Here is a 25,556-nt window from a genome sequence, read left to right on the forward strand (position 1 = left end):
AAAAGGATGAAGGAAAAAGATAACGATAAGATGTTAAGCTATTTTAAGCAAAGGATTGTACGCACTATGATGCAGCAAGAAGGGAGGAGAAGGGAATCACTACAGAAAACAGGAGGGGAAGTCAACTTTGTACAGTGGTACCTCGGGTTAGATACGCTTCAGGTTGCATACGTTTCAGGTTACAGACTCCGCTAACCCAGAAATAGTACCTCGGGTTAAGAACTTTGCTTCAGGATGAGAACAGAAATCGTGCTCCGGTGGCGCGGCAGCAGCGGGAGGCCCCATTAGCTAAAGTGGTGCTTCAGGTTAAGAACAGTTTCAGGTTAAGTACGGACCTCCGGAACGAATGAAGTACTTAACCCGAGGTACCACTGTAATTCGTATTGAATTAGCTGGATGTAGATTCATTAATTTTTTTGAAAACTAATAACAATTAATTGGCTTTAAAAAAAAAGTGGGAGGACAGGGAGATTTAAAAGTGCAGGAACTGAAGTTTTTCCCCAGCCCTGTTTTTAATCCCTAAAACTGTGAGCAGAAACACTGCAGCTCAGTGGTATAAGGTCCCATTTCAGTCCCTGGCATCTCTAGGTCGGGGTGGGAGAGGCTATTGTCTGAAACCTTATAGAGCCGCTGCCAGTCAGTGCAGACAGCACTGAGATAGATGGAGCAATGGTCCAACTCATCATAAGGCAGCTTCCTATGTAGTCCCAGGAGAAAAATTAACTGGGGAAGGAGTGATTGTAGGGGGCATCACCGTGCCATCTTTTAAATCTCCACCCCACTCTCACTTTATAGGGAATTGCCTGCGACCCATTGCAGTTGTGTAGATCTGTCCTGTGTAACCTGCCTCCCCATGTTCAAATGTGTGGGGACCACTGGGGACCACAGTGGTAGCCCGGCCCAAGTCTCAGGAGCGTACAAGTCTGGTAGTGAGTCTTATGTCAGAAACCTGCTGTCAAAAAAATACCGTATTTTTTGCTCTATAAGACTCACTTTTTCCCTCCTAAAAAGTAAGAGGAAATGTGTGTGCGTCTTATGGAGCAAATGCAGGCTGTGCAGCTATCCCAGAAGCCAGAACAGCAACAGGGATTGCTACTTTCGCTGTGCAGCGATCCCTCTTGCTGTTCTGGCTTCTGAGATTCAGAATATTTTTTTTCTTGTTTTCCTCCTCCAAAAACTAGGTGCGTCTTATGGTCTGGTGCGTCTTATAGAGCGAAAAATACGGTAATAATTTCTCCAGTGTTGGATTTCTGCTTCAGAGTTCTAAATTTCTGAACAGAAGGCGACTCACAGAATGGGAGAGGCACCTCTGTGCAAAAGAGATGGATTTCATGCGGGCCGTTTTCCTTGTCTCGCCAGAAGCAAGCACAGCACTGTCAAATCCAGACGCGGTGCCAGAAGCTAAGCCAAGACGACACGGGTACCTGCAGCCAGTGCCAAACCGAGCACCCCGGCATTCAGCGTGACGTCCTTGCGGAACCCGCCGAAAGGAGCGAGCTCTTTATGGAAAAACTGAAGTCGACCGTGAGCGAAATAGCCGTGAGCAGAAACAGGCTGCAGGAGGAAAACCGAAAGCTCCAGCAGGAAGTGAAAATGTACCAAAGGAAGTGCCAGGTAAAGAGTCAGCGGCGGTAATAAGGACCTTCCCAGGTGTTAAGATCAGCAGAGGGGGTGCCCTCTTGGTAGTGCCACTGCCCTCAGAAGCTGGATTGCCTGCCCCAGGAGAGGGTGTTCTCTGTGGTCAGTCCCTAAGTTGTGGAATTCGCTCCTTACATCCTTGCATCCGACACCTTCACTGCACGCTTTTTGTCCTATGCTGAAATTACATTAATTTACCCTGGCCTTTGACACTTGAGAGGTATGTTTTTATGGTGTGTACCCTCCTCTTGTGATTGCAATTTGTTTTAAACTGCTCTTGATTTTAAATTGCTGTGGCCGACCCTGGCACCGTAGGGTGATGGACGGGATAATAATAATAATAATAATAATAATAATAATAATAACAATAACAACAACAACAACAGTCAGTGCTTTTTTTCTGGGGGCACGCAGGGGTCCGCAAACGCTTAAACATTTTGTGAATCTTTGTACTTTTGTCCATTTACTGTATTTATTTCCCCCGATTTGAACTATAAAATGGTGGTTTTCTTGAGTCAAAATGAGAGTACCCCTAAACGCATTTTTAGGGGGGGAAAGCACTGGTAATAGTAATAATAATCCATGGTCCCAGGGTTGCTTTGGAATGTAGATGGATATGGCTGGAACAAGTCAAAAGAGGAGTCAGAAACAGGGAGGTTGGTACCTTCTCACTTGCTCCTTATTTGCCGATTCTGATGCAACTATTCCCGCTACCTTCACCGAAAGCTTACTTGTGGGGAAAAGATAAGTTTTGAATCTAAAATATACAGTGGTACCTCGGGTTACATATGCTTCAGGTTACAGACGCTTCAGGTTACAGACTCCGCTAACCCAGAAATAGTACCTCGGGTTAAGAACTTTGCTTTAGGATGAGAACAGAAATTGCACGGTGGCAGTGGGAGGCCCCATTAGCTAAAGTGGTACCTCAGGTTAAGAAGAGTTTCAGATTAAGAACGGACCTCCAGAACAAATTAAGTTCTTTTTTTTTTTTAATAATATTTATTATTTTTCCAAAAACTTAAACACTAAGAAGACAATACAATACAATACATTAAATTAACAAAACAAAACAAAAACAATAAAATAAATCAAACAATTTCATTATCCCATCTTTCATTCACTTATTTCCACGACCTCCTCACACCTCCCTTTTTGTATTCCACTTCTGTTAATTATTTCAGCAATTCCTTTCCATCTTCCTCTGTTTTCTATCCTATAATTATCTTAACTCATTCTAACCTTATTTTTTCCTTTAATGCTCTATTAACCTATCTGTACTTAATTCCTTATAACATTTCTACTAAAGCCATATAACTTCATTCCAACATTTTTCTAACATTCATTAATTTTACAGTATTTCTGTAAATAGTCTTTAAATTTTTTCCAATCTTCTTCCACCGACTCTTCTCCCAGTCATTTCCGCCAGTTCCATATAGTCCATCAACTTCATCTGCCATTCTTCCCGGGTGGGTAAATCTTGTGTCTTCCAATATTTTGCGATGAGTATCCTTGCTGCTGTTGTTGCATACAGAACAAATTAAGTTCTTAACCCAAGGTACCACTGTATCCAGATTTTGTAAGAAAGATCCACGAGAAGGTGCAGACGGATAAGTAACGGACACGTTTTCCTGTAACACCACGCCCTGCCCCCTGCAACCTCCCAAATCTCCTATCTCTGTCCACTCCTGGGGAGGATAGCTTTTTGCATTGGCCTAAATGGTCCAGCACCTGTCTCCCCATTGTTGCTTAATACAGGGGTTTTCCACCAGTGTGCTGTGGCATCCTGGGGTGTCTTGAATGATGGTCAGGGGTGCCGCAGGCAACACTGGCCTCTGTCCCTCTTTCCCTCCCTCCCTCCTCTGATGCCCTCTCATGTCCCAAAGGCTTGTACAGCTGTTTGTTGCCGCGGCCTTGGTTTACAAGCTCCCGAGGCGAATGGTGCCTCTGGGGCTAGACAGAAGGTGCTTCCCAGGCCCTTGTGGGGCAATGGGAAGAGGCACCTCTCTTTGGGGCGGGGGGGGCGGCAGCTCAGAGACCGGGAGGCAGCAGTGGCTGCCCAGAGGGACTCCCACGGGAGAGGGGAAAGGAGAGGAGGCTGAGGGAACACTTCGCAAGGGAGGGTATTTGAAAAAGGGCAAGAGGCTGCCCGCTCTGCAGACAAGGGGTGACAGAACTGGGTTCCTGAGCCCCACAGGGGTGCCGCAGAAAGAATGTAGTTGGCCAAGGGAGCCCTGGACTCTAAAGGTTGAAAACCTCTGGCTTAATAGCTCTGCACTCAGCTAGCCCAGGCAGCCTGGCCCAGTTGTGCAGCTTGCATTTCCCCTTCAGATCCCAAATATTATATAAATACTACCGCTCTTTAGTTTCTAATATTCACTAACAGACTCTAGTACCCCAGCTATAACCATGTGTACTTTCCCCACCCGAGTCCACTTTGCGAAGCAGCTGCATTTTTTAAAAGCTCAGATAAAATAAAAGGACCAGCAGAGGGCGAAGCAACAGCAGCTACCCAAGACACCATATAGTACAGATGGCTGCGTCTAGGTATTATAGTAGATGGTAGGAATGCTTCTAAAAATAGCTATGCACGTCCGACTTTTCTCTCCCCAGTATTGTCTAGTGCAAGTGTTAGAAACCTTTGGACTTGCCCCTGGCACAACCCCTCTCCAGCTTTGCTTCATACCCTCCTTGGGTGTTTCTGTCTGGCTGGAATGTGCCCTTGAACTCTGGGGTGCTCCTCCTCTTGGCTCTCAGCTCCACCCACCCCTCGGAAAACTGCTCTTTAACGCTCAATTGGTGCAAACTGCAATTCGGGTTTTCTCCAGATAGATAAGGCAAGAGGGAAACCTAGAAAGCATTTGAGTAGCAGAACTACAGGTGGCTCCCGCCTAATTAAGAAGATGACCTTGTGAAGATGGTACAGTCTCGCCTGGGCTCCTTGCAGTACCTGAAGGAGTTCTACCCCCTCCCTTCTTCTGCTAATTACGTTCCATTTTCTCTTGCAAATAAATGGCCCAACAGCCCCTTCAGAATAGCCAGAAGTGGTTGCCATTGGAGGGGAGGGTCATTTTCACCTGTGGCCGCAAATGAGCTTGAACTGGCTTTGCTCATAGGGTCTATGAGCTGGGATTGTACCTGGGAGGAAGAAGAGTTTGGATTTGATATCCCGCTTTATCACTACCCGAAGGAGTCTCAAAGCAGCTAACATTCTCCTTTTCCCTTCCTCCCCCACAACAAACACTCTGTGAGGTGAGTGGGGCTGAGAGACTTCAGAGAAGTGTGACTAGCCCAAGGTCACCCAGCAGCTGCATGTGGAGGAGCGGGGAAGCGAACCCGGTTCACCAGATTACGAGTCCACCTCTCTTAACCACTACACCACACTGGAGATGAAGAATGACCCTGGGGCTCACTTCCTTCCTCCCCCTTCTCTCACTTTGGGGCAGAAGTGAACAAGCAAGCCAAAACATCTCACTTTTGTATGGTCTCCCATGATCTTGTGAGACCGGCATCCCTTTAAAGAGACCCCCTTTTTTCTAATTATGAGTAGATTGCTTCTGTGCAACACCTCATCTATATTTGAGTAGAGTTATGATGGAACCACTATTGAATTGTAGAGGACAGTGGTCCGTGAATCATCTCTTCATTAATTTCCATAAAGGATGCCTGTTCCGTTCATTCAGTGTAGTTAGTTCTCTTCCGTTCCCCTTCTACCATTTCGAAAAATGTCTCCAAAAAGCCTCTCAGCCTCTCAAGGCGCTTGTTTTCCATATCACAGCAGATCATTTTTGGAGTTGTGAGTCACCACCATGACTATTTCAGAAGCTTTCAAAAGTTTGGCATTTCAGTTTGAAATGTAGTCAAATAAATGGAAGCAATAACTCCCACACTTGCACGTTCCAATGCTGAAATCTGCAGGCTTTCTCTTTCTCCTGTTGACGGATGATATGGCTGTTGATATAATTTAGTTTGTTACCGTCATATGGTATAGCTTGCCTTGTGGATAACACCGTTACCACTTACCATAACAGTAAAACATATAATTCCAAATATAGTGAATGTATTTCTGGGAGTTGTTTTTTTTTTGTTTGTTTGTTTTTTTTGGAGGGGGGGGCCTTTTAAATTACAGACTTAAATTGGTTTAAACAGCCATTCCCTTTCCCAAGAAAATATTGGGCATGTATTTATGTGATGGAGGACTAGGGATCTCTAGGAAGAAATTCTTGCCCTCACCAGGCTGCAGTTCCCAGAGTTCTTTGGTGAAAGCCATGGCAGCTAAACCGATATAAAACCTATATATGTCTTGTTAATGCAGATACGAGAGTTGGATGTTGAATGTAGGGACTGAGAAGCAGTCTCTGCATGGAACTTCCCAAAACACCAGGTTCCAAGTCTATCTCTGCATTGCATTGTGCCCCCTGATATCCTTACAACTGGGTAGGCTATTTTGAAGGCATTTCTTTGTCTTTGTTCAGAATATTGAAGCAAGGCTCACCCAAGTGACGAACGAACTGAAGTCACGAGAGGATCTCTTGAATATGGTCGAGCTGGAGTGCCAGCAGCTGCGCAACGAAGTCGCCAAAATGGAAGAGTATAAAAATAACGAAGAAAGCCGCGTGAAGTAGGTATTTAAAATACAGGTCTCCCCTGCATGAATTGGTTCTTGTTGACGTGAGAGTGAGTGCCTCTGGGTGGCGATAGCAAACATTACACATGCTCAGAGCAGAGACACTGAAATGGATAAACCTGTCCATTGGTTTTATTGGATTCATCAGCCAGTGGTCTGACTCAATATAAGTTCACTGCGAAAGCCCAAAAATAGTGACGTGCATAGCAATGCACACTGTTCCTATTGTAAATATAGGCGCAGTACAGTGCGAAGTTCTCCTGTTGAATTGGATGGGCAACCACACTGAAACGAGTGGTGGTGCCCCCCCCAAACACAAATGAATGGGAAGACCAAGATAATTTTGTCCCCTTTTTCTCTTTGGGTTCTTACTTAAAAAAGAAACAAGCAATTTGCTTTTAATAAAAGACGCCTGCTTCTTGGGAGAAAAGCAATGACAAACCTAGACAGCATCTTAAAAAGCAGAGACATCACCTTGCCAACAAAGGTCTGTATAGTCAAAGCTATGGTTTTCCCAGTAGTGATGTATGGAAATGAGGGCTGGACCATAAAGAAGGCTGATTGCCGAAGAATGGATGCTTTTGAATTATGGTGCTGGAGGAGACTCTTGAGAGTCCCATGGACTGCAAGAAGATCAAACCTATCCATGCTTAAGGAAATCAGCCCTGAGTGCTCACTGGAAGGACAGATCCTGAAGCTGAGGCTCCAATACTTTGGCCACCTCATGAGAAGAGAAGACTCCCTGGAAAAGACCCTGATATTGGGAAAGATGGAGGGCACAAGGAGAAGGGGACGACAGAGGATGAGATGGTTGGACAGTGTTCTCGAAGCTACCAGCATGAGTTTGACCAAACTGCGGGAGGCAGTGGAAGACAGGAGTGCCTGGCGTGCTCTGGTCCATGGGGTCACAAAGAGTCGAACACAACTAAATGACTAAACAACAACAACACACTTTCAAATATAGGAGGGAAAGCTGTCATCAAGAGAGTCCTGAACTCTTTTTTTTTTTTTTTTGCAGCTTGATCGATAGGGATGGGCAGTTGAATAGATGTATTTTGTGACACGTTTTGTTTGATAGCATGCCCGATGGTGGCTCGTCGGAGGGGGTCTGGCGTTATGCAGATAACTGGGAACCTCGAGCACTCGGCCTCGAAATAATTAGCTTCTGAACTGTGTTGTTTAAGGTTGCGTTTTGTGTTCACATCAGGGCACCTGACAGTGTCTTGCCAGCACGAGCATTTTACTACATTTAAAGGGCAGGAGCTGAATGCTTGGTATTTCTCCCTCGTGGCCAAATGCCTAGTGAGCCTAAGGTTACAAGCCAGAGCCATTATTGGGGATCAGCACTGATTGAAACCCTGTTAGAGCTCATGACCCAGCAAGGGGCCTGCTGCCAAGATCTGGAGAGCCTAGCTGCTGCCTGCTGCTACTGCTGCTACCCTTTGTCCTTAATGTTGCTGCCAATTTTCCTGCCCTCTCTGAATAAACAACCGGCAGTGGAGCAAGGAGAAGGTGTGGGAGCCAGGTGCTTCTCTCTGCCTCTGGGCAATGCTGCAGTTTGGGCCACCTAAGACGCGGGTGGCGCTGTGGGTTAAACGCTTGCCGATCAGAAGGTTGGCGGTTCGAATCCCCACGACGGGGTGAGCTCCCATTGCTCGGTCCCAGCTCCTGCCAGCCTAGCAGTTTGAAAGCACACCAGTGCAAGTAGATAAATAGGTACCACTCCAGCAGGAAGGTAAATGGCGTTTCCGTGTGCTGCTCTGGTTCGCCAGAAGCGGCTTAGTTATGCTGGCCACATGACCCGGAAACTGTACGCCGGCTCCCTCAGCCAATAAAGTGAGATGAGCGCCGCAACCCCAGAGTCGGCCACGACTGGACCTAATGGTCAGGGGTCCCCTTTACCCCTTTACCTTTAAGAGAGAGAAAGCAAAGGAGGAGTGGCTTTTGAAAGTAGTCGGCTATGCAGACATGGCAAAAAGCAGACAGCAAAATTAAGAGATCAAAATGAGGAACTTTTTATAGAAGAATGGGGAGGCCTTTCATGGACTACTTTAAAAAAACAACAACATGACAGCGGGCAGGAGTCGAGAGAAAAGCAGCAGACGAAAAATGGCAAAATAATTGTGACAGAAGCCTTTTGTAATAGATTAAAATATATCACAGTAGAAAAGGTTTGAGTAAAAACGCTGTGGAAGTGAGGGTGGGCAGTAAGCTTATGTAATACTGTAATTATTTGATTTGAAGGTTATTGTGAAAATATTTGGAAAAAAATTATATATGTGTGTGTGTATATATATATTTGACAATTTTTTCACCCTCTCAGCACACTGCTATTTACTAAAAACAGTTTGGGAATGACTGTCTCAGGCAAAGAGACTTGTATAGTATCATACAAACATAATGTAATGTGTTTCATATAATAAAACAATAATTTTGGGTTTGTTTGTTTTTTAAGAAGGGAAAACTGGACTTGTAATAGGTTTCTTTCTTTCTTTCTTTCTTTCTTTCTTTCTTTCTTTCTTTCTTTCTTTCTTTCTAGACTTCAGTCAGCTTATGCACAATGCATCAAGGACCTGGAAATAAAAAAAGCTCAGATACTTGCCTTGGAACAACAGCAGGAAAATCAGCAGAAAGAGCTGAACCAGGTATGTTCTGATCTTATTCCGTGGGTCACAATTTAGGAAAAACTATGATCCAGGCTGTAGAAGGACATTGGAGCATGAGAAAGCTGCTTTCTGGGCTAACTGTGGGTCTCAGATCTCTCTTCTCCAGCTTTGTACCAGTTAATGCAAGTGTTCTAAGTGTGTTTCCAGTGTGCCGTCAGTGTTATCAGCATCCAGTCACTGCTGTTAAAGCTGGAAGTGGAATAACAACTCTACTTCCAGGGGTTGGGGTAATTTTCATTGGGATTGTGGTGTGGGAGAGAAGCACTCCCAGTTATGATTACTGCCCCACTCCATCCTTGCTGTGGTTTAAGGAAGGCAGTGCAGAATATAAAGGCAATGCGGTTTGGAAAGGGAAGAGAGGGATGCCAACCAACCAACCAGAGGGATAAAACGGACTCCTAAAGAGGTGAGAGATGGAATTGGCTTCAGCAGGCAATAATCTGCCAGAAAAGCTATCGAACAGCTGCACAGCAGGCTGTATGCACTTGGGGCGACTGCATAGCTGTCGCTTTGTGTGTTTTTTTTAAAAAGCAAGAAAGTTGGATTTTCTGAGCTCTGAGAAAGGAAGGAAGCTGAACAGGTAAAATCTGGGCAGGGTATGTTTCAGGGAACTGCCATCGGCTCAGGGGCGAGAGGGGAAAAGCCAGATGGATTACAGAGAGCCCCCAAAGATCATGGGAAGCAGCACCTCCTCAGCAGAGGAGAGTAACCACGCCTCCAGCGGAGAGGGCTCATAGGAGGTGAGGCGGTGCCAGGACACCTTGCCTGAGCAAAGCAGGGAGGAGAGAGGTCCTCCGTTACCCACGCCCTCCCTGCGCAGTAGGCTTCCGCGCAGAGAGGGGAAGCACAGTCTGGGCGTCAAGAAACTACTCTGCTGGGGAAGGTTTAAGGACCTCCCACTCTCAGATTCTGCCAGTGAATGAGCCAGCCACGGAATAGTGGTGCTCTGCATGTTGAAGGTTTCTTTGGCACCAATAACAAGGCTTTACAGCCGACCAGGGAGGCATTTGCCTGATTGCTCTCGAGCAACCCCCTGATACCCTTACAGTATGTCTTGATCAGAACATCACGCAGGTGTAAAAAAGGGAAGTGGCCAAAGTTCGGCCATTCTACAGTAAATGGAAAGTGTGGATGCAGCCGGAATTGGTGCTTTTCAAACTGCCTCTTCTTAGAGAATTTTAGAGCTGGAAGGGGCCCTGAGGATCACCTTTTAATGCAGGAATATGCAGTTGTCCTATATGGAGGTTGAACCTGCAACCTTGGTGTCATCAGCATCGACTGAGCTATCCATTCACTAGCCTTACACGCTGCAGATAATTTTGGTTTTTTTTAAAAATGATATTTATTAAAATTTCAAAAGAAAAGGATCACATTAATAAGAAAATTAACAATAAAAAGGAAAAATACAAAATACAAAGTACAAAAAAACCCCCGTTAAAAACAATTCCATCTTTTCATCACTTCTTTTACATTTACTTGTTTCCCGGACCTCCTCATACCTCCCTCTTTTGTATTCTAATTCAATTTGTTAGTCCAGCGATTCCTTTCCCTCCTTTTTAATCCTGATCTTTAATCTTGATATATTATAACATTAAATTTTTAGATATTAAAAACCAATTTTTCCATATTCCTTTATACCATTACCGCTAGAAACCGCTTAACTTCAATCCGTCATCATTCTAACATTCATTAATTTTGCAATATTTCTGTAAGTAGTCTTTAAATTTCTTCCAATCTTCTTCCACCGACTCTTCTCCCTGGTCTCGGATTCTGCCAGTCATTTCCGCCAATTCCATATAGTCCATCATTTTCATCTGCCATTCCTCCAGTGTGGGTAGATCTTGTGTCTTCCAATGTTTTGCAATAAGTATTCTTGCTGCTGTTGTAGCATACATAAAGAAAGTTCTGTCCTTCTTTAACACTGATTGGCCGACTATGCCCAGGAGAAAGGCCTCTGGTTTCTTCAAGAAGGTATATTTAAATACCTTTTTTAATTCATTATAAATCATCTCCCAGAAAACCTTAATCCTTGGGCACGTCCACCAAAGGTGAAAGAATGTACCTTCAGTTTCTTTACATTTCCAACATTTGTTATCGGGCAAATGGTAGATTTTTGCAAGCTTGACTGGGGTTATGTACCACCTGTATATCATTTTCATAATATTCTCTCTTAGGGCATTACATGCCGTAAACTTCATACCTGTATGTATAATTTTGCAGCCTGTTAGAGGTCATGCTGTCAAGTCCCACTGAATGCTAACCAGGCCTGTTGGTCTCTGCCCATGTGGATTACATCATAATAATAATAATTTATTATTTTTACCCTGCCCATCTGGCTGGGTTTCCCCAGCCACTCTGGGCAGCTTCCAACCAAATATTAAAAACAATACAGCGTCAGACATTAAAAACTTCCCTAAACAGGGCCGCCTTCAATTGTCTTTTAAAAGTAAAATAGTTGTTTATTGCCTTGACATCTGCTGGGAGGGCGTTCCATAGGGGGGTGGGCGCCACTACCAAGAAGGCCCTCTGCCTGGTTCCCTGTAATGTCACTTGTCGCAGCGAGGGAACCGCCAGAAGGCCCTCAGTGCTGGACCTCAGTCTCTGGGCTGGATGATGGGGTGGAGACTCTCCTTCAGGTATACAGGACCGAGGCCGTTTAGGGCTTTAAAGGTCAGCATCAACACTTTGAATTGTGCTCGGAAACGTACTGGGAACCAATGAAGATCTTTCAGGACCGGTGTTATATGGTCTCGGCGGCTGCTCCCAGTCACCAGTCTAGCTACCACATTCTGGATTAATTGCAGTTTCCGAGTTACCTTCAAAGGTAGCCCCACGTAGAGCACATTGCAGTAGTCCAAGCGGGAGATAATTAGAGCATGCACCACTCTGGCAAGACAGACTGAGGGCAGGTAGGGTCTCAGCCTGCGTACCAGATGGAGCTGGTAGACAGCTGCCCTGGACACAGAATTAACCTGGGCCTCAATGGACAGCTGTGAGCCCAAAATGACTCCCAGGCTGCGCACCTGGTCCTTCAGGTGCACAGTTACCCCATTCAGGACCAGGGAGTCCTCCACACCTGCCCGCCCCCTGTCCCCCTGAAATATACTCAGAGTCGGTGGGGACCTTACGTTTCTGGAAGTCCCGTAGGGTGAATGGGGCCGGCCTGAGTTTGGGACCCCCAGTAGGACACAGTTTCCTTAAGGTCCTTGCCGAGATTATGGATAGAGTTGAACCCGTGTCGAGCTCCATGCGGCATGGGGCCCCCTCTATCTGTACCTCTACATAAATTTTCTCTACGTTGGGGTGGGGCAACTGGTATACCTGGCAGTCCGTGAGCTCCGTCGAGTTGCCTTGGTGCGTTGGGCCCCGGGACCTGGGGCTCTTGGATTGGTCATCTGATGCCTGGTGTCGGGTGGGCCGAGCCCGACACACCCGGGCAATGTGTCCCGATTTTCTGCACTGCCTGCACTCTGCGTTGCGGAAACGGCAGGTCCTCCTCTCGTGACTCTCCCCACAGCTTGCGCAGTTCCCTCCTTCTCGTCGAGGCAGCTGTGGTCTGTGCACTGCTTGAGTGCGCTGCTGTACTCGGTGCACCTCCTCCCTGTCGGATCCTGAGTCGTCGGTGAGATCTTCGTGGTGGACCCTCGGTTGGGATGGCAGGCTCGGCCGTGCCTCTTGCGTCGACCTCTCGGCAGCTTCCGTTGCCAGGGCCTCCTCCAGAGTGACCTGGAACGTTAGGTCCTTCTTAGCGTAGAGGCGTCATTGCAGCTTCTCATCCTTCAGGCCACTGACGAGGCGGTCACGAAGCATGTTCTCCAGCTCTGAGAAGTTGCAGAACCGGGCGGCTTGGCGGAGAGAGGTCACAAACCCAGTTATGGTTTCCCCAGGGGCTTGCCGCTTTGCGTAGAAGGCATTTCGACGAGCCACCACTGAGGGCTGCGGCGAAAAGTGCCCCTTCAGCTGTTCCATTATTGTTTTGTATGGAACAGTAGCGACGTCTTCAGGCGCAAGGAGAGCCCGGGCGATTTCAAACGTCTCCTCTCCGCAGACACTGAAGAATATCGCCCTCTTCTTGGCGTCTTCTTCATCGGTGACCCCTTTGGCTTCTAGGAGGAAGGTGAAACGGGAGGCGTACGCTTCCCAGTCTCCAGATGCTGGGTTGAATGGCGAGAAGCTGCTGTTGGCTGCCATTCTGAGTTCCTTGTGTCCCGGAGCTGAAGCCTGGATACACGGTGCGAGGCAGCGGTGCGGCAGGTGGCGGTGCTGCGGTGCTGTGTGTGGCAGTCAGCTCAGCTGGATCCCATCCTCGTCGCCAGTGAAATATACTCAAAGTCGCAAAGTGATTTCAGGCTCTTTATTCAGCTCATAGTGGTGAGGAGGAATGAACGAAGTCCCCTCACAGTATCTGCTTTATATACATTATTTACACAATGGGCTGCACATGATTGGCTAATTCCGGAATTCTACTGTAAGCCAATCAGGTTGTGGATTCACTTCTATCTGGAGCAGGATTGGGTGGTTCCTGCCAACCAATCATACTGCTGCATTGTTCTAGGACCAATCAGACTGCTGCATTCTGAATCCTATTGTTCTAGGACCAATCAGACTGCTGCATTTTGGATCCTATTGTTCTAGGACCAATCAGACTGCTGCAGTTTGGATCCTATTCAACTCAGTACATAACACCCCCAATAACAGTACTTCTGTCTGGAGTTGTAATCCAAACATCTGGAGGGCACAGGTGGGCAGAAGCTGCCTGAGGAACTGGGGGGGGGGGGGCTTTTAAATATTGCAGCATTTAAGAGCGTTGATTTCATTTACACTAGCCTCCTAAAGCCATCAGTTTTTAAGGCGAGAGACATCCTTGGTTCTTAGTGACTTTGAAATGGATCTCCAGCGTGTCTGAAGCATGTGCCCAGTAACCCTTAATATCGCCGAAGGGGCACATTGCATGTAAGAGTGCAATGAAAATCAATGGCAATTCATAAGGAAACAGAATACAACTGAACGTTGCTTGATTGGCCCTTTTTATATTGGCATCCAGAAGGGCTGTATTGTTCTAAGAAACAGGAGGATTTATTGGCATCTCGCTATTTGTTATTGGCAGAAAACTTATGAAAACCCACAAGCTTCTTTATACTCTCGGGGGAGAGCGAAGCGGTACAGGAAATGTGACCTTCAAAGCTAATAGCATAGAACAACCCATTAAATAACACTAGTGGCAAGCTTATTTTCTCTGAGAGTGGGGCTATTTTATATATATATATATATATTTTGTAACACTATGTCAGCATAGCCTTTATTTATTTTTATCATGTTTTCTCTTTAGTGAGCTGCTAAAAGTTATTTCTGGTAGTACCTGGTACTTTAACTATTGACTTTCCTTGCTTAGAGGGGGAACAGTAGACTCTGGTTACTACGTGCAACCTGCTTTTAAAGCTGACATAAGTAGTTTCTAACCATTTAGCCCTTTTGGAAAATTCCTTTGCCTCTCCAGATTCTCATTGGAGAAGATTTGGGGGTAGGCCCTGGGCTTCTGGGCTTGCTATCCCAAACTCCTTCCCACTCTCTTCGCTATAGGGATAAGAGAATACCTTGAATTGCAAGGTGAAGGATTTCCCTGTGTCTGAGTTTTCTCCGTAAATAAGAGTGCAGAAGGGAATCGACATACAACTGCTTGCCTGACGCTCACTCTCCAGGGTACGAATTGGTCAACATCACATCCAAACAGTGTAACATTACACTTTGTGACATCAACAGCATTGACGGAACATACTCTGAGCATTTGTTTGCTGATGCAGATATCCTTCTGTTTTCGCGAATGCCAGAAATGGCATTTTGCAATTCTGCTCAGAACTGAACAGAACAGAACAAGTCGCGTTTGCTGTGTGGTGATCACAGTAAAGTGAAGGACCAACAAGGCAATATATGCAGCTTGATAGCCCACTAACCACTTTCATCCTATGAATGTTTTAAAACAGTGGTGGGCAGGGAGCAAAATGGGGACCTCCCTGCCTCCATTCCTCTTCGAAATCTCCCCAGGTTGCATCCTGCTTCAAATTCTGAATGTTTTTGACTGGCTGGGATGTGTCCTTGACCTCTGAAAATGCCTCTTGTTCATCTGGGTGGCAGATAAAGAGGAATGTGTTAGAAACTAGCCTCCTCCTCCTCCTCCTTCTTCTTCTTCTTTGGCAATCACTCGTAGCCGAGTAAGATTGTCTTCCATAAACACGGTTTTAACAAAGTGACTGTGGAGGCCAATTCTGGACCCACACGTCCATCCACAGTGGGGACATTGGTCGGAGTTGATCACGGTGTGGATTTGCCAAGCGTGCCTTCCTCCTAGCACATTTCTCCCTTGCATCCTGAGTTCGAGTGTCTTCAAAGTCCATGACACCTTGGGTAAAGGCTGTTCTCCAACTGGAGCACTCACAGGCCAGTGTTTCCCAGTTGGCAGTGTTTATACAACATTTTTTTAGATTTTCCTTGAGACAGTCTTTAAACCTCTATTGTTGACCACCAGCATTACGCTTTCAGAGGCTGGACTGCCGGGCACATTAACGTTGGTGGGTAAATTTTCTTTCACTTGACTTCCTTTCGGCAGGGGTGCCAACTTGGATAAAATATTGTGGGGGCCCAGGTTAGCCCCGCCCCACAAAATCGATCACATGACACAGTATACACACACCATTTGAATGGGAATGCCAGTCAACTTTGTTGGGGCCCAGCCTCCTCAAATATTTTATTGTGGGGGCTGAAGCCCCCCATGCCCACTCAGAGTTGGCTCCTATGATTCTTGGCATGTAGCGTTTAAACAAGAGAGGAGGTGGAAAGTGTGAACTCTAAACTGAAACACAAAGAAGCTGGTCTGAATCGTAAGCCTTTCTAAATCTCTGCGCTATCGCTCACACGGCTGGTAGGGTTGCTGTGTTGGAAACGGAGAACCCCAAAAGTTGGTGGTATGTGAAAAAAACGATGCTATCTGCAATGCCAGCGCTCATTCTTCCCTTTTCGCTGCAGATAAGGGACCGCCTTTATCAGGAAGAACAGTCCCATCGCTCTGAGGTGGAAAGAATGAGGACGGAAATCTCTGACCTGACAGAAGAGCTTCATCAGAAGGAGATTACTATAGCAACTATCATGGAGAAAGCTGCTCTACTGGAAAGGCAGTTACAAACGGAGTTAGAGATAAAAGAGAAAATGTTAGGGAAACAACAGGTATGCAAACAGAATAAAAAGCAGTGCAGGTCATTTGGTCCTTACGGAGATTAGCACCTATTGACGTTTAAGGAAGCGATTGCCTCATAGAATATGGGCAGGGAGTGGGGGGGGGGACAAGACTACAGCAGGAAATAAGACCATTTGACATAACGCTAATCTTACACTTATCATACAGAACCAAGCATTCTGGGGTTTATACTCCTAGCATACACATGAAAATCTTTCCAACGTTCCTGCTCATATCTCTTCCCTATAACCTGCAGTTTCTTAGCTGTATTTGCTGATCTGCATTACTTTTCTGAATTTCTTGTTGGGATTATTTGGGTGTGGCACCCATGGGCGTAGCCAGGATTTTTGTTACAGGGGGCGGCCAAAGTTGTTGAGATTTTTTAAAGAAATCCAAGTTGTCAAGCTTTTCTTGGAAAATCACGGTTAAAAATACCCCATAAATAAGGCATTGTGGGTACAGTGGTGCCCCGCAAGATGAATGCCTCGCAAGACGAAAAACCCGCTAGATGAAAGGGTTTTCCGTTTTTCAATGCGCTTCGCAAGACAAATTTCCCTATGGGCTTGCTTCGCAAGACGAAAACGTCTTGCGAGTCTTGCGATTTTTTCCGCTCCCCCCCCTCTTTCTAAGCCGCTAAGCCGCTAATAGCCTTTTAGCCGCTAAGCCTTTAATAGCCGCTAAACCACTAATAGCGCTAATCCGCTAAGTGGGTTGCTTCGCAAGACGAAAAAAACGCTAGACGAAGAGACTCACGGAACGGATTATTTTCGTCTTGTGAGGCACCACTGTATCAGGCTTCTGCTGGGGGCTAGGGGAGAACCTCAGATAATTGAGTACTTTCAACGCTTTTCAAAAATAGTTGTGGATCTAGCACCCTTGGCTATGTCCATGATGACACCTGTAGACCTTGCAGTTTAAATTGTGCTAATAAGCAATTAACAGCGCTGCTGTTCTTCCTGCACCACCAGAAATTGCAAGGGGAGTCGCGGCTACATGCTTGAAGTCAAATATCTGTGTTAGCATCACCAAATTGACCTCCCCTGAGCGCAAGCCTAGGCAGTGTGTATGGAAGCATATAGATATATACGTGTGTGTGTGTGTGTTAACATTTAAATGTGCGGTTCCCCACCTGTGCCCTGAAGTGCTGTTTTGACACATATTTGCCTTCCTAACCATATGTCGGAACTATTTCAGCATAGTGTGATCCCACCCTGCAGGACCATGTTGGGAATAACATAAAACCACATGAGCAGGGTCAGTCCCGTGGCCTGCAGCCTAAGACCACACCATGCTGAAGTGTTTGTGTCTGAGTGTAGTGTACCTGAATCAGCTTTCAAAGAGAGGGTGGGGAAATCAAGGGCATATAGCACACCAAGCAACTGTTAAATCACATAAGTTGTTTATATTTATAATCTGGGTGGGCCTCTTTGGGAAGTAACAGCAGAATGGCCACTGATCTTGTCTATCAAAACTTGCTTTTATTTTCCATTCCACCCACAGGAAATCACTCGCACAGTGTCTAAGCTTGAGGATATTACATGAATCTTTTACACTTGATAGTTTTTATGCTGATTACTTCTTGTCTTTTTCGAAAACACAAAGCATCTTGATATTGAAACAAGAATTTAGTTTTATTGTTGTTAGCCGCCCTGAGCCCGGCTTCGGCTGGGGACGGCGGGATATAAATAAAATTTATTATTATTATTAGTTCGTTGGAATGCTGCACTCCAGAGTGGTGTGTTTAATTAACAAATCTGAGCTGTTCAAGGCCTCCATTTAAAGTTTTTGAAACGTCTGCTAAACTTCCCAACCCCTTTGCAAATTGTTGTTGTTGTTGTTTAGTCATTTAGTCGTGTCTGACTCTTCGTGACCCCATGGACCAGAGCACGCCAGGCACTCCTGTCTTCCACTGCCTCCCGCAGTTTGGTCAAACTCATGCTGGTAGCTTTGAGAACACTGTCCAATCATCTCGTCCTCTGTCGTCCCCTTCTCCTTGTGCCCTCAATCTTTCCCAACATCAGGGTCTTTTCCAGGGAGTCTTCTCTTCTCATGAGGTGGCCAAAGTATTGGAGCCTCAGCTTCAGGATTTGTCCTTCCAGTGAGCACTCAGGGCTGATTTCCTTAAGAATGGAGAGGTTTGATCTTCTTGCAGTCCATGGGACTCTCAAGAGTCTCCTCCAGCACCATAATTCAAAAGCATCAATTCTTCGGCGATCAGCCTTCTTTATGGTCCAGCTCTCACTTCCATACATCGCTACTGGGAAAACCATAGCTTTAACTATACGGATCTTTGTCGGCAAGGTGATGTCTCTGCTTTTTAAGATGCTGTCTAGGTTTGTCATTGTTTTTCTCCCAAGAAGCAGGTGTCTTTTAATTTCATGACTGCTGTCACTATCTGCAGTGAATCATCTGCAAATAGAATCATATAATCATAAATAGAATCATACAATTTTCTATGATGATTATGATTAGTAGTAATAACAAAAACAAAATTGGTTAATTCAATTTCTTAAGCACTGCTGGCGCATCCTCTAGACCAGGGGTCAGCAACCTAAGGCCCATGGGCCAGAAGCAGCCCACGGAGGTCGTTTGACCGGCCTACAAGCCGTCCCTGAACGAAGCCAGCCGCTCTCGTGCTGTGCTAAACCGGTGCAGCGCAGCGCAGGAACTTGCTTCCACGGCACCAGAAATTGCATCTGCACAGACGCAGGCACTGGATATCGCGTCTGTGCATGCGCAGGCGCCGCAGATTGTGGGCACGCGCACAATCCGGCCCACAGAGGGATCTCCGCGGGACCGATCTGGTCCAGGCAAGATAAACCTTGCTGACCCCTGCTCTAGACAACTTACAGTAAAATGTTAACAAAACAATCCAGCATGAAAGAGCCATTATTCGATAAAAACAGTGGAACAAGAAAAACGACTAAGCCCAAGTTATCCCCATCCACATAGGAACATAACTGGGGTATCAACTTCAGCTGGTAAAAGACGCTCCATGATATATTGGATGTAGCTGATGGGAAATGGAGTCCAGCAATATATGGAGGGCCACAGCTTCTACCTCTCTGATAAATCAAGGGGGAAATATGGGAATAAACCCTTGTCTCCACCATCAAGTGCTTTTCAACCTGGAAAAGAAATGCAGACTCAAAATATTATATTTGTCCTTAACAGCCAGTAATATCGCTTTGGAGAGCCCGCTGGCATTCATGTCTCCCTTTTTTTATCTGCCATTCAATAAAAGCCCCAGTGATCAGATAAACCCGCAAAGATGTTTTATCTGAAGACCTGTTTTTGTTAAGGAATGCAAAAACCCACAAGCCTATTACGAGAGAGACTTCAGGTCTGAAGTAAATGGGATGAAGGCTGTAATCCTAAACATACTTTCTAAACTCTAGAGAGTGAGTTCCATCAAGCTCCAACTTCTGAATAAACATCCTTAGGATTGTGCTGTAAATCAGCTTATAGTCAAGTATTTCAGTTTAAGTGTATGGTGAATTAGGCTGTTTATACGAAGTGGTTGAAGTTCAGATCCAGCACAGCTGAATGATAATGGAGTGTGTGAGAGCAAAATTTGAGCTTTTTCCCTCTTTTAACTCCCACTGAGGTGTGAAGAGTTCATTGCATTACAAAATAAATATATGTGTGTGTGTCCCTTGCATATTTCATATCCCATCCCATGAAAAACCATCTCCCCTTGTAGTTCTTAGTGTCACTGCAAATCTATGATTTAACTTTGTAGCAACTAAGCAAATTAAACATTTTGTAAAAGTCCCATTGCTTTTTAATGGAAAAGGAAAGTTTGTGTGTGAGAGTTTGCTCTGTTTTAATCAGTGGGATCATGTCTCCCGTTTCCTTAATAAACCGCCTCCAAAATATTTAACATGGCATTGGTTATGCTTTTTTAGTCAGCACTTTTAAGGCAATTTTTCTCATTGACACGAGGATATTGCAATTTTATACATAAAGATTTTGAAGGAATTATGTAGTTACAACTTCAGCATTTTTCTACAATTCTCTCTTTCTGGAAGCATAACTTGAGGGAGCGTTATAATGAAAATATTTACAACTCTGGCAGCTAAGGATGTCTTATGTGCCTCTTTAAGACTTCTGAGGCAAGCAGTTCAAATGTGTTGAGTGATTTGAAAAAAAGAAAATGAAAACGCAGTTTGCAGGGTTCATTGAGCAATTGTAATATGGTGCTTTTTTTGTGTTACACAGGCTATTATCCTTTCTACCCATTTGTCTTGTTTGCTATTTCTGGAGGCAGTTCTGTGAGGGTTATCATTTACAATAAATGCTGTATGATTACATATGGTAAATAAGCAGTGAAAATATTGCCCCGTGCCTGTTTCTTTGTTGAATTGTGTGAATTCAATTATGATGAAGTTGTAAACAAACTGATCTTTTTTATAAAAAAACAAACAAACATAAAACAAAACAATTCCTTCAACAGATGATAGATTTGTCCAAGAAAGAACACGCGGCCTATTCCGATTCCATCGAAAAGCTGGAGCGCGAGAGTGGAATGTTACGCAATGACCTTGCGAAATTGCCAAAGGACAAAGAAATGCCTTTGCGAGTGAACCCCATTATGTACTTTGGAAGAAATTGTGCCAAGCAGACGGCAGTAAAAGTGGAAGAGAAAGAAGAGAGGTAGGTGCATGACAGTACACAAATAACTGCACTTTGTCTCTCCGTAGCTATTCTTTTTTCTTCTCTGACGTCTTCAGGGCGGGTGGAGGGGAATTGCTCTGCAATTGACATAAGACAGGGCTCAGCAAACTTACCGTGCCTCAGGCTGGTGTCTCCAGCGCCAATCGTGCCGGGGAGCGCATGGCCATATGTGTGCGCACACGCTATTTCCGGCGCACTTCCAGGTTGGAGGAGCACCGGAAATAGCTTGTGTGCATGTGCACGGGCCTCCTCCGACCCGGATGTGCACAGGAAATAACATTGCACATGCGCACAATGTTTGCACATGCGCACAACGCTTGTGCATGCGCACAAGCTATTTCCAGTGCTCCTCCGACCCAGAAGTGGGCAGCTACACAGTGCAGTGCCGGTAAGTGTGGGCAGCGGGGGTCGCCGCGGGCTGGATAAACGAGTCCCTCGGGCCTTATCCAGCCCGCAGACCTTAGTTTGGGGACTCCTGACATAAGAGGTGCCTTGCTGGCCAAATGGTCAACCTGGTCAACTCTCTCTTTCCAAAAGCAGCTAAACCATATGCCTCTAGCTTGAAGCAGCTGTTTAGCATCAGCAGCCTGGATCCTAGCATCTAAGACACAGTTCTCCTTTGCAGCTGTAAAACATAGGAGGGTGGGAAGGTGCTAGCCTTGCTAAGCACAAGGACTGTCAGGGACTTCAAGGAGCTGGGCACAGCATGCCCTGGGATACTGGAGTCAGACTTGGCATGTGTGTCACCTGCCCACACTTGGAGAATTTGTGAAAAGTGGAAAGAAATGTCAGTCTCTCAACATTCCATGCCACACAGTTCTTAACAGGGTTTTGTACAGAATCATTTTGCGCTCTTCAATTAAGGAATGTTGTTTCAATATGCGATCACAGTGGAGAGACACTAACACGGACACAGCGGAAGAATTTACTGTTGTCACTCAGCATGGAGGCATGGTGGTGGGAATTACCGGAGGTCAAGTTGAAGAAGCTCAGATGACATTTACTATTAGGAGTAATAATTTGGAAAGTCCTCTTGGACTTTTCATGGGGAAAGGAAATGAGTGATTTTGAGATGCTTTTATTGAAAGGAAATATTGCTTAACAGAAAGTAGAGAAGATGTCGTTCAGCCCAGTCACTGAGATCCAGTGCCGAGCAGTGGCGTAGCGTGGGGGGTGCAGGGGGGGCCGGCCGCACCGGGCGCAACATCGGGGGGGGGGCCGCTCGCACTCGCAGCTCTCTGCCCCTACTAAAATCCATGGGTTAGGGGGCGCAAATTACTTACCTTGCCCCCGAGTGCTGACAACCCACGCTACGCCACTGGTGCCGAGGGCCTACTGGTGGTTCCCTCATTGCAAGAAGTGAGGTTACAGGGAACCAGGCAGAGGGCCTTCTCAGTAGTAGCGCCCGCCCTGTGGAACGCCCTCCCTTCAGATGTGAAGGAAATAAGCAACTATCCTATCTTTAAAAGACATCTGAAGGCAGCCCTGTTTAGGGAAGTTTTTAATATTTAATGCTGTATTGTTTTTAACACTTGATTGGGAAATGCCCAGAGTGGCTGGGGAAACTCAGCCAGATGGGCGGGGTATAAATAATATATTATTATTATTATTATTGTTGTTGTTGTTGTTGTTGTTGTTGTTGTTGTTAGTCATTGTGGACTGAATGCCTTAAATGCCTTTTTCTTATGAAATGGAAAATCAGAAGTCCTTTTTATTTTTCTTTATTGTTCTTTTCCCCTTTCCTTTTTCTTCTCTATTTCCTTTCTTCTTCCTGCTCATTCTCTATTCTCTTATCATGAAAAACTTTAATAAAAGATTTCAACATGCAAAAAAATATTTTTGTGCCCTGCCGTCTTGTGCAGTTCTTCTTTGGAAATGGAGAGTTGGGAAACAATTCTTTCACTAAGGGATAGGACATCTCAGGAGGAAAAGGGAGTCCCTCCACAATCTGTAGAATGCCTCTTATGGTGAGGTGTTATAATGACTGTCCGAGAGCCTTGTGGTTTATGTGGCTGTTTTCCATCCCTCCCTCATCCCCGCTGCTTTGGAGATGGCAGCGTATTGAAAGTGAGCTTGACCCCATTTGCTCTTCTCTAATGACACTTCAGGACACTGTAGTTTATTGGGAGGCTCTGTCTGACAGTGCATTTGCAATTATATCCGTTATAGCAGGGAGCAAGCCAGGGAAGATGAGCACACTGCTATCCTTCACACGTTAACCAAGGGAGCAGGACATTCCACAACAGTTGGGGGACAATTATAATGCGATCGTAATGGGTTACATGACCTGAAAGAAAATGCATCTTTGATGGGATTGCTCGGCTCTAGACCTCTGCCAAGGAGAAACGGGGGCCTTGCCCCTCTTGAACGGCTCTCCGTTAATGGGTTTCTTTCAAGGCAGAAAAAGGGTGACATAAAAACACAAGAAGAGCCCAGCTGGATCAGAACAAGGACCCAGAATGATGGTCTAGAGACCATCATTCTGGTCTCACAGTGGCCAAGCACACGGTGGTAGGAAGCTCACTGTGATGGCCTGGGAATCTGATTCAGAGGCTGAACCTGAGGAATCCCAGCCTGCACAGGAGTCCCCGCCTCCAGGACCAGCTGAGCCGGGGCTGGGGCTTGAATCTGAAGGGCCCTCACCTGTGCCAGATCCTCAGGAGCAGACACCAGCTGAATCTGCTCTGGCTCTGGAGGTGACCCATTGCCTATAGGTGCTCCACTCTCAGCCCCGTCAGGGGAAGGTGAGGTTGCCTCTGGGTCCAGTAACCCTCCAGCCTCTCCTGAGCTGCAGAGGCTCAGGGCAGAGAGGCGGAGGGAACTATGTTCTCGCAGGAGGAGTGCTCGCCTCCAGGCCATGCGAGGCGAGTCACCTGTGGGCCGGGACCACCCTATGCCTCGGGGCAGATAAAAGCCAGTCAGCCCAGTCCCAGGTTGCGGGAGCAACATCGTTGGTAACCTGTTCCTTCCGGCACCCTGTCCTGCTCTTCTGCCAGAGCTCCGGACCACACCCGACTCCTTGCCTTGGACCCCGCTTCTGCCTTGACGGACAGCCTCCATACCACACCCTCGACCTCGGACTGGACTTGGACCACGCAGCACAGTAATCCCCCGGGACCAGCACACTCACAAGCAGCACGTGAGCACAATTGCCCTCTCCCAGTTGTTAAACTGCATACAATTGCCCCATCAGCTGTTAAACAGAAACATACTGTCTCTGACGTCCACCACCAAGATGAAGGTCTACGAAGTTTGCATGTTGAGCATGCTGCTTTATTGTAGTGAGTCATCAGCAACTTGCAACCTCCAGGAGTGACACCTCAATGCCTTCCGCTTGCACCGCATCAGGAAGATTTTGGGCATCACGTGGCATGACAGAGTCTCAAACAAAGATGTGCTCTTCCAAGCCCACATTCCAAGCATGTTCGGTGCCTGGAGACAGTCAGGTTGTGCATCTGTAGTAGTGACCAGAGGCGGAATGACTGCTGGGAGGAGCACAGAGAGAAGAAAGACCATGGTGCATCTGCAGCAGCGCAACCAGACGCCTTCATCTGCCCCAGCTGCAACAAAACATGTCTCTCCCATATTGGTCTCTACAGCCACAGCAGGTGCTGAAACCTTCCAACAGTTTGAATTCACCCCCAATGCACACTCCATCATTTTCTCCCATGCCAGTTGGATGCCAACAGCACTGTCTCTGAGGCTGGCGATCTTGAGCCATAGCCATAGACAGCCTTGCCTAATCTCATTTTCAAGCCATCCAAGTTGCATCTTGTGATAGCCAATGCCATAGTTTATTTACTGTATGAAGGCAAGCTGCTTCTTTTTCTGTCCTGGATCCTCCAACCTTTTGCTTCGTTGGATGACCCCAGATTCTAGCATCTTCTAACACGGTGCATATTTTTTTTATTATGCCTCTGTCATGTCTCCTCCCCTCTTACTTGCTTTTTCTTAAAATTAAAAAAGCCCAAACAAAATAAAAAAATTCCTTCCAGTAGCACCTTAGAGACCAACTAAGTTTGTTATTGGTATGAGCTTTCGTGTGCATGCACACTTCTTCAGATACATGCACATGTACGCTTATACCAAGAACAAACTTAGTTGGTCTCTAAGGCTCCATGATCACTGCAGATGGTGACAGCAGCCGCAAAATTAAAAGACGCCTGCTTCTTGGGAGAAAAGCAATGACAAACGTAGACAGCATCTTAAAAAGCAGAGATATCACCTTCCCAACAAAGGTCTGTATAGTTAAAGCTATGGTTTTCCCAGTAGTGATGTATGGAAGTGAGAGCTGGACCATAAAGAAGGCTGATCGCTGAAGAATTGATGCTTTTGAATTATGGTGTTGGAGGAGACTCTTGAGAGTTCCATGGACTGCAAGAAGATCAAACCTATCCATTCTGAATGAAATCAGCCCTGAGTGCTCACTGGAAGGACAGATCCTGAAGCTGAGGCGCCAATACTTTGGCTACCTCATGAGAAGAGAAGACTCCCTGGAAAAGACCCTGCTGTTGGGAAAGATTGAGGGCACAAGGAGAAGGGGACGACAGAGGACGAGATGGTTGGATAGTGTTCTCGAAGCTACCAGTGTGAGTTTGACCAAACTGCAGGATGCAATGGAAGACAGGATTGCCTGGTGTGCTCTGGTCCATGGGGTCACGAAGAGTCGGACACGACTAAACGACTAAACAACAACAAAGGTGTTACTGGAAGGATTTTTTTT

The 25,556-nt window shown here is 46.0% G+C and overlaps 1 protein-coding gene across 2 annotated transcripts in view; it reads left to right on the top strand.

The window, feature by feature from the left end:
* Positions 1–25,556, top strand: part of DEUP1 (deuterosome assembly protein 1) — a 59,308-nt gene that overhangs the window by 20,590 nt on the left and 13,162 nt on the right. Inside the window, exons 7-11 of one of the 2 annotated variants that reach the window (XM_081002123.1) lie at positions 1,360–1,614; positions 6,111–6,256; positions 8,802–8,907; positions 15,949–16,146; positions 20,613–20,812. In XM_081002123.1, the coding sequence (XP_080858249.1) occupies positions 1,360–1,614; positions 6,111–6,256; positions 8,802–8,907; positions 15,949–16,146; positions 20,613–20,812 (905 nt within the window). The remainder of the gene's footprint in view (positions 1–1,359; positions 1,615–6,110; positions 6,257–8,801; positions 8,908–15,948; positions 16,147–20,612; positions 20,813–25,556) is intronic. The other variant, XM_081002124.1, reaches the window with a different exon arrangement.

The sequence above is a fragment of the Podarcis pityusensis genome (assembly GCF_964106645.2).
Source record: "Podarcis pityusensis genome assembly, chromosome: 4".
NCBI lineage: Eukaryota > Metazoa > Chordata > Lepidosauria > Squamata > Lacertidae > Podarcis > Podarcis pityusensis.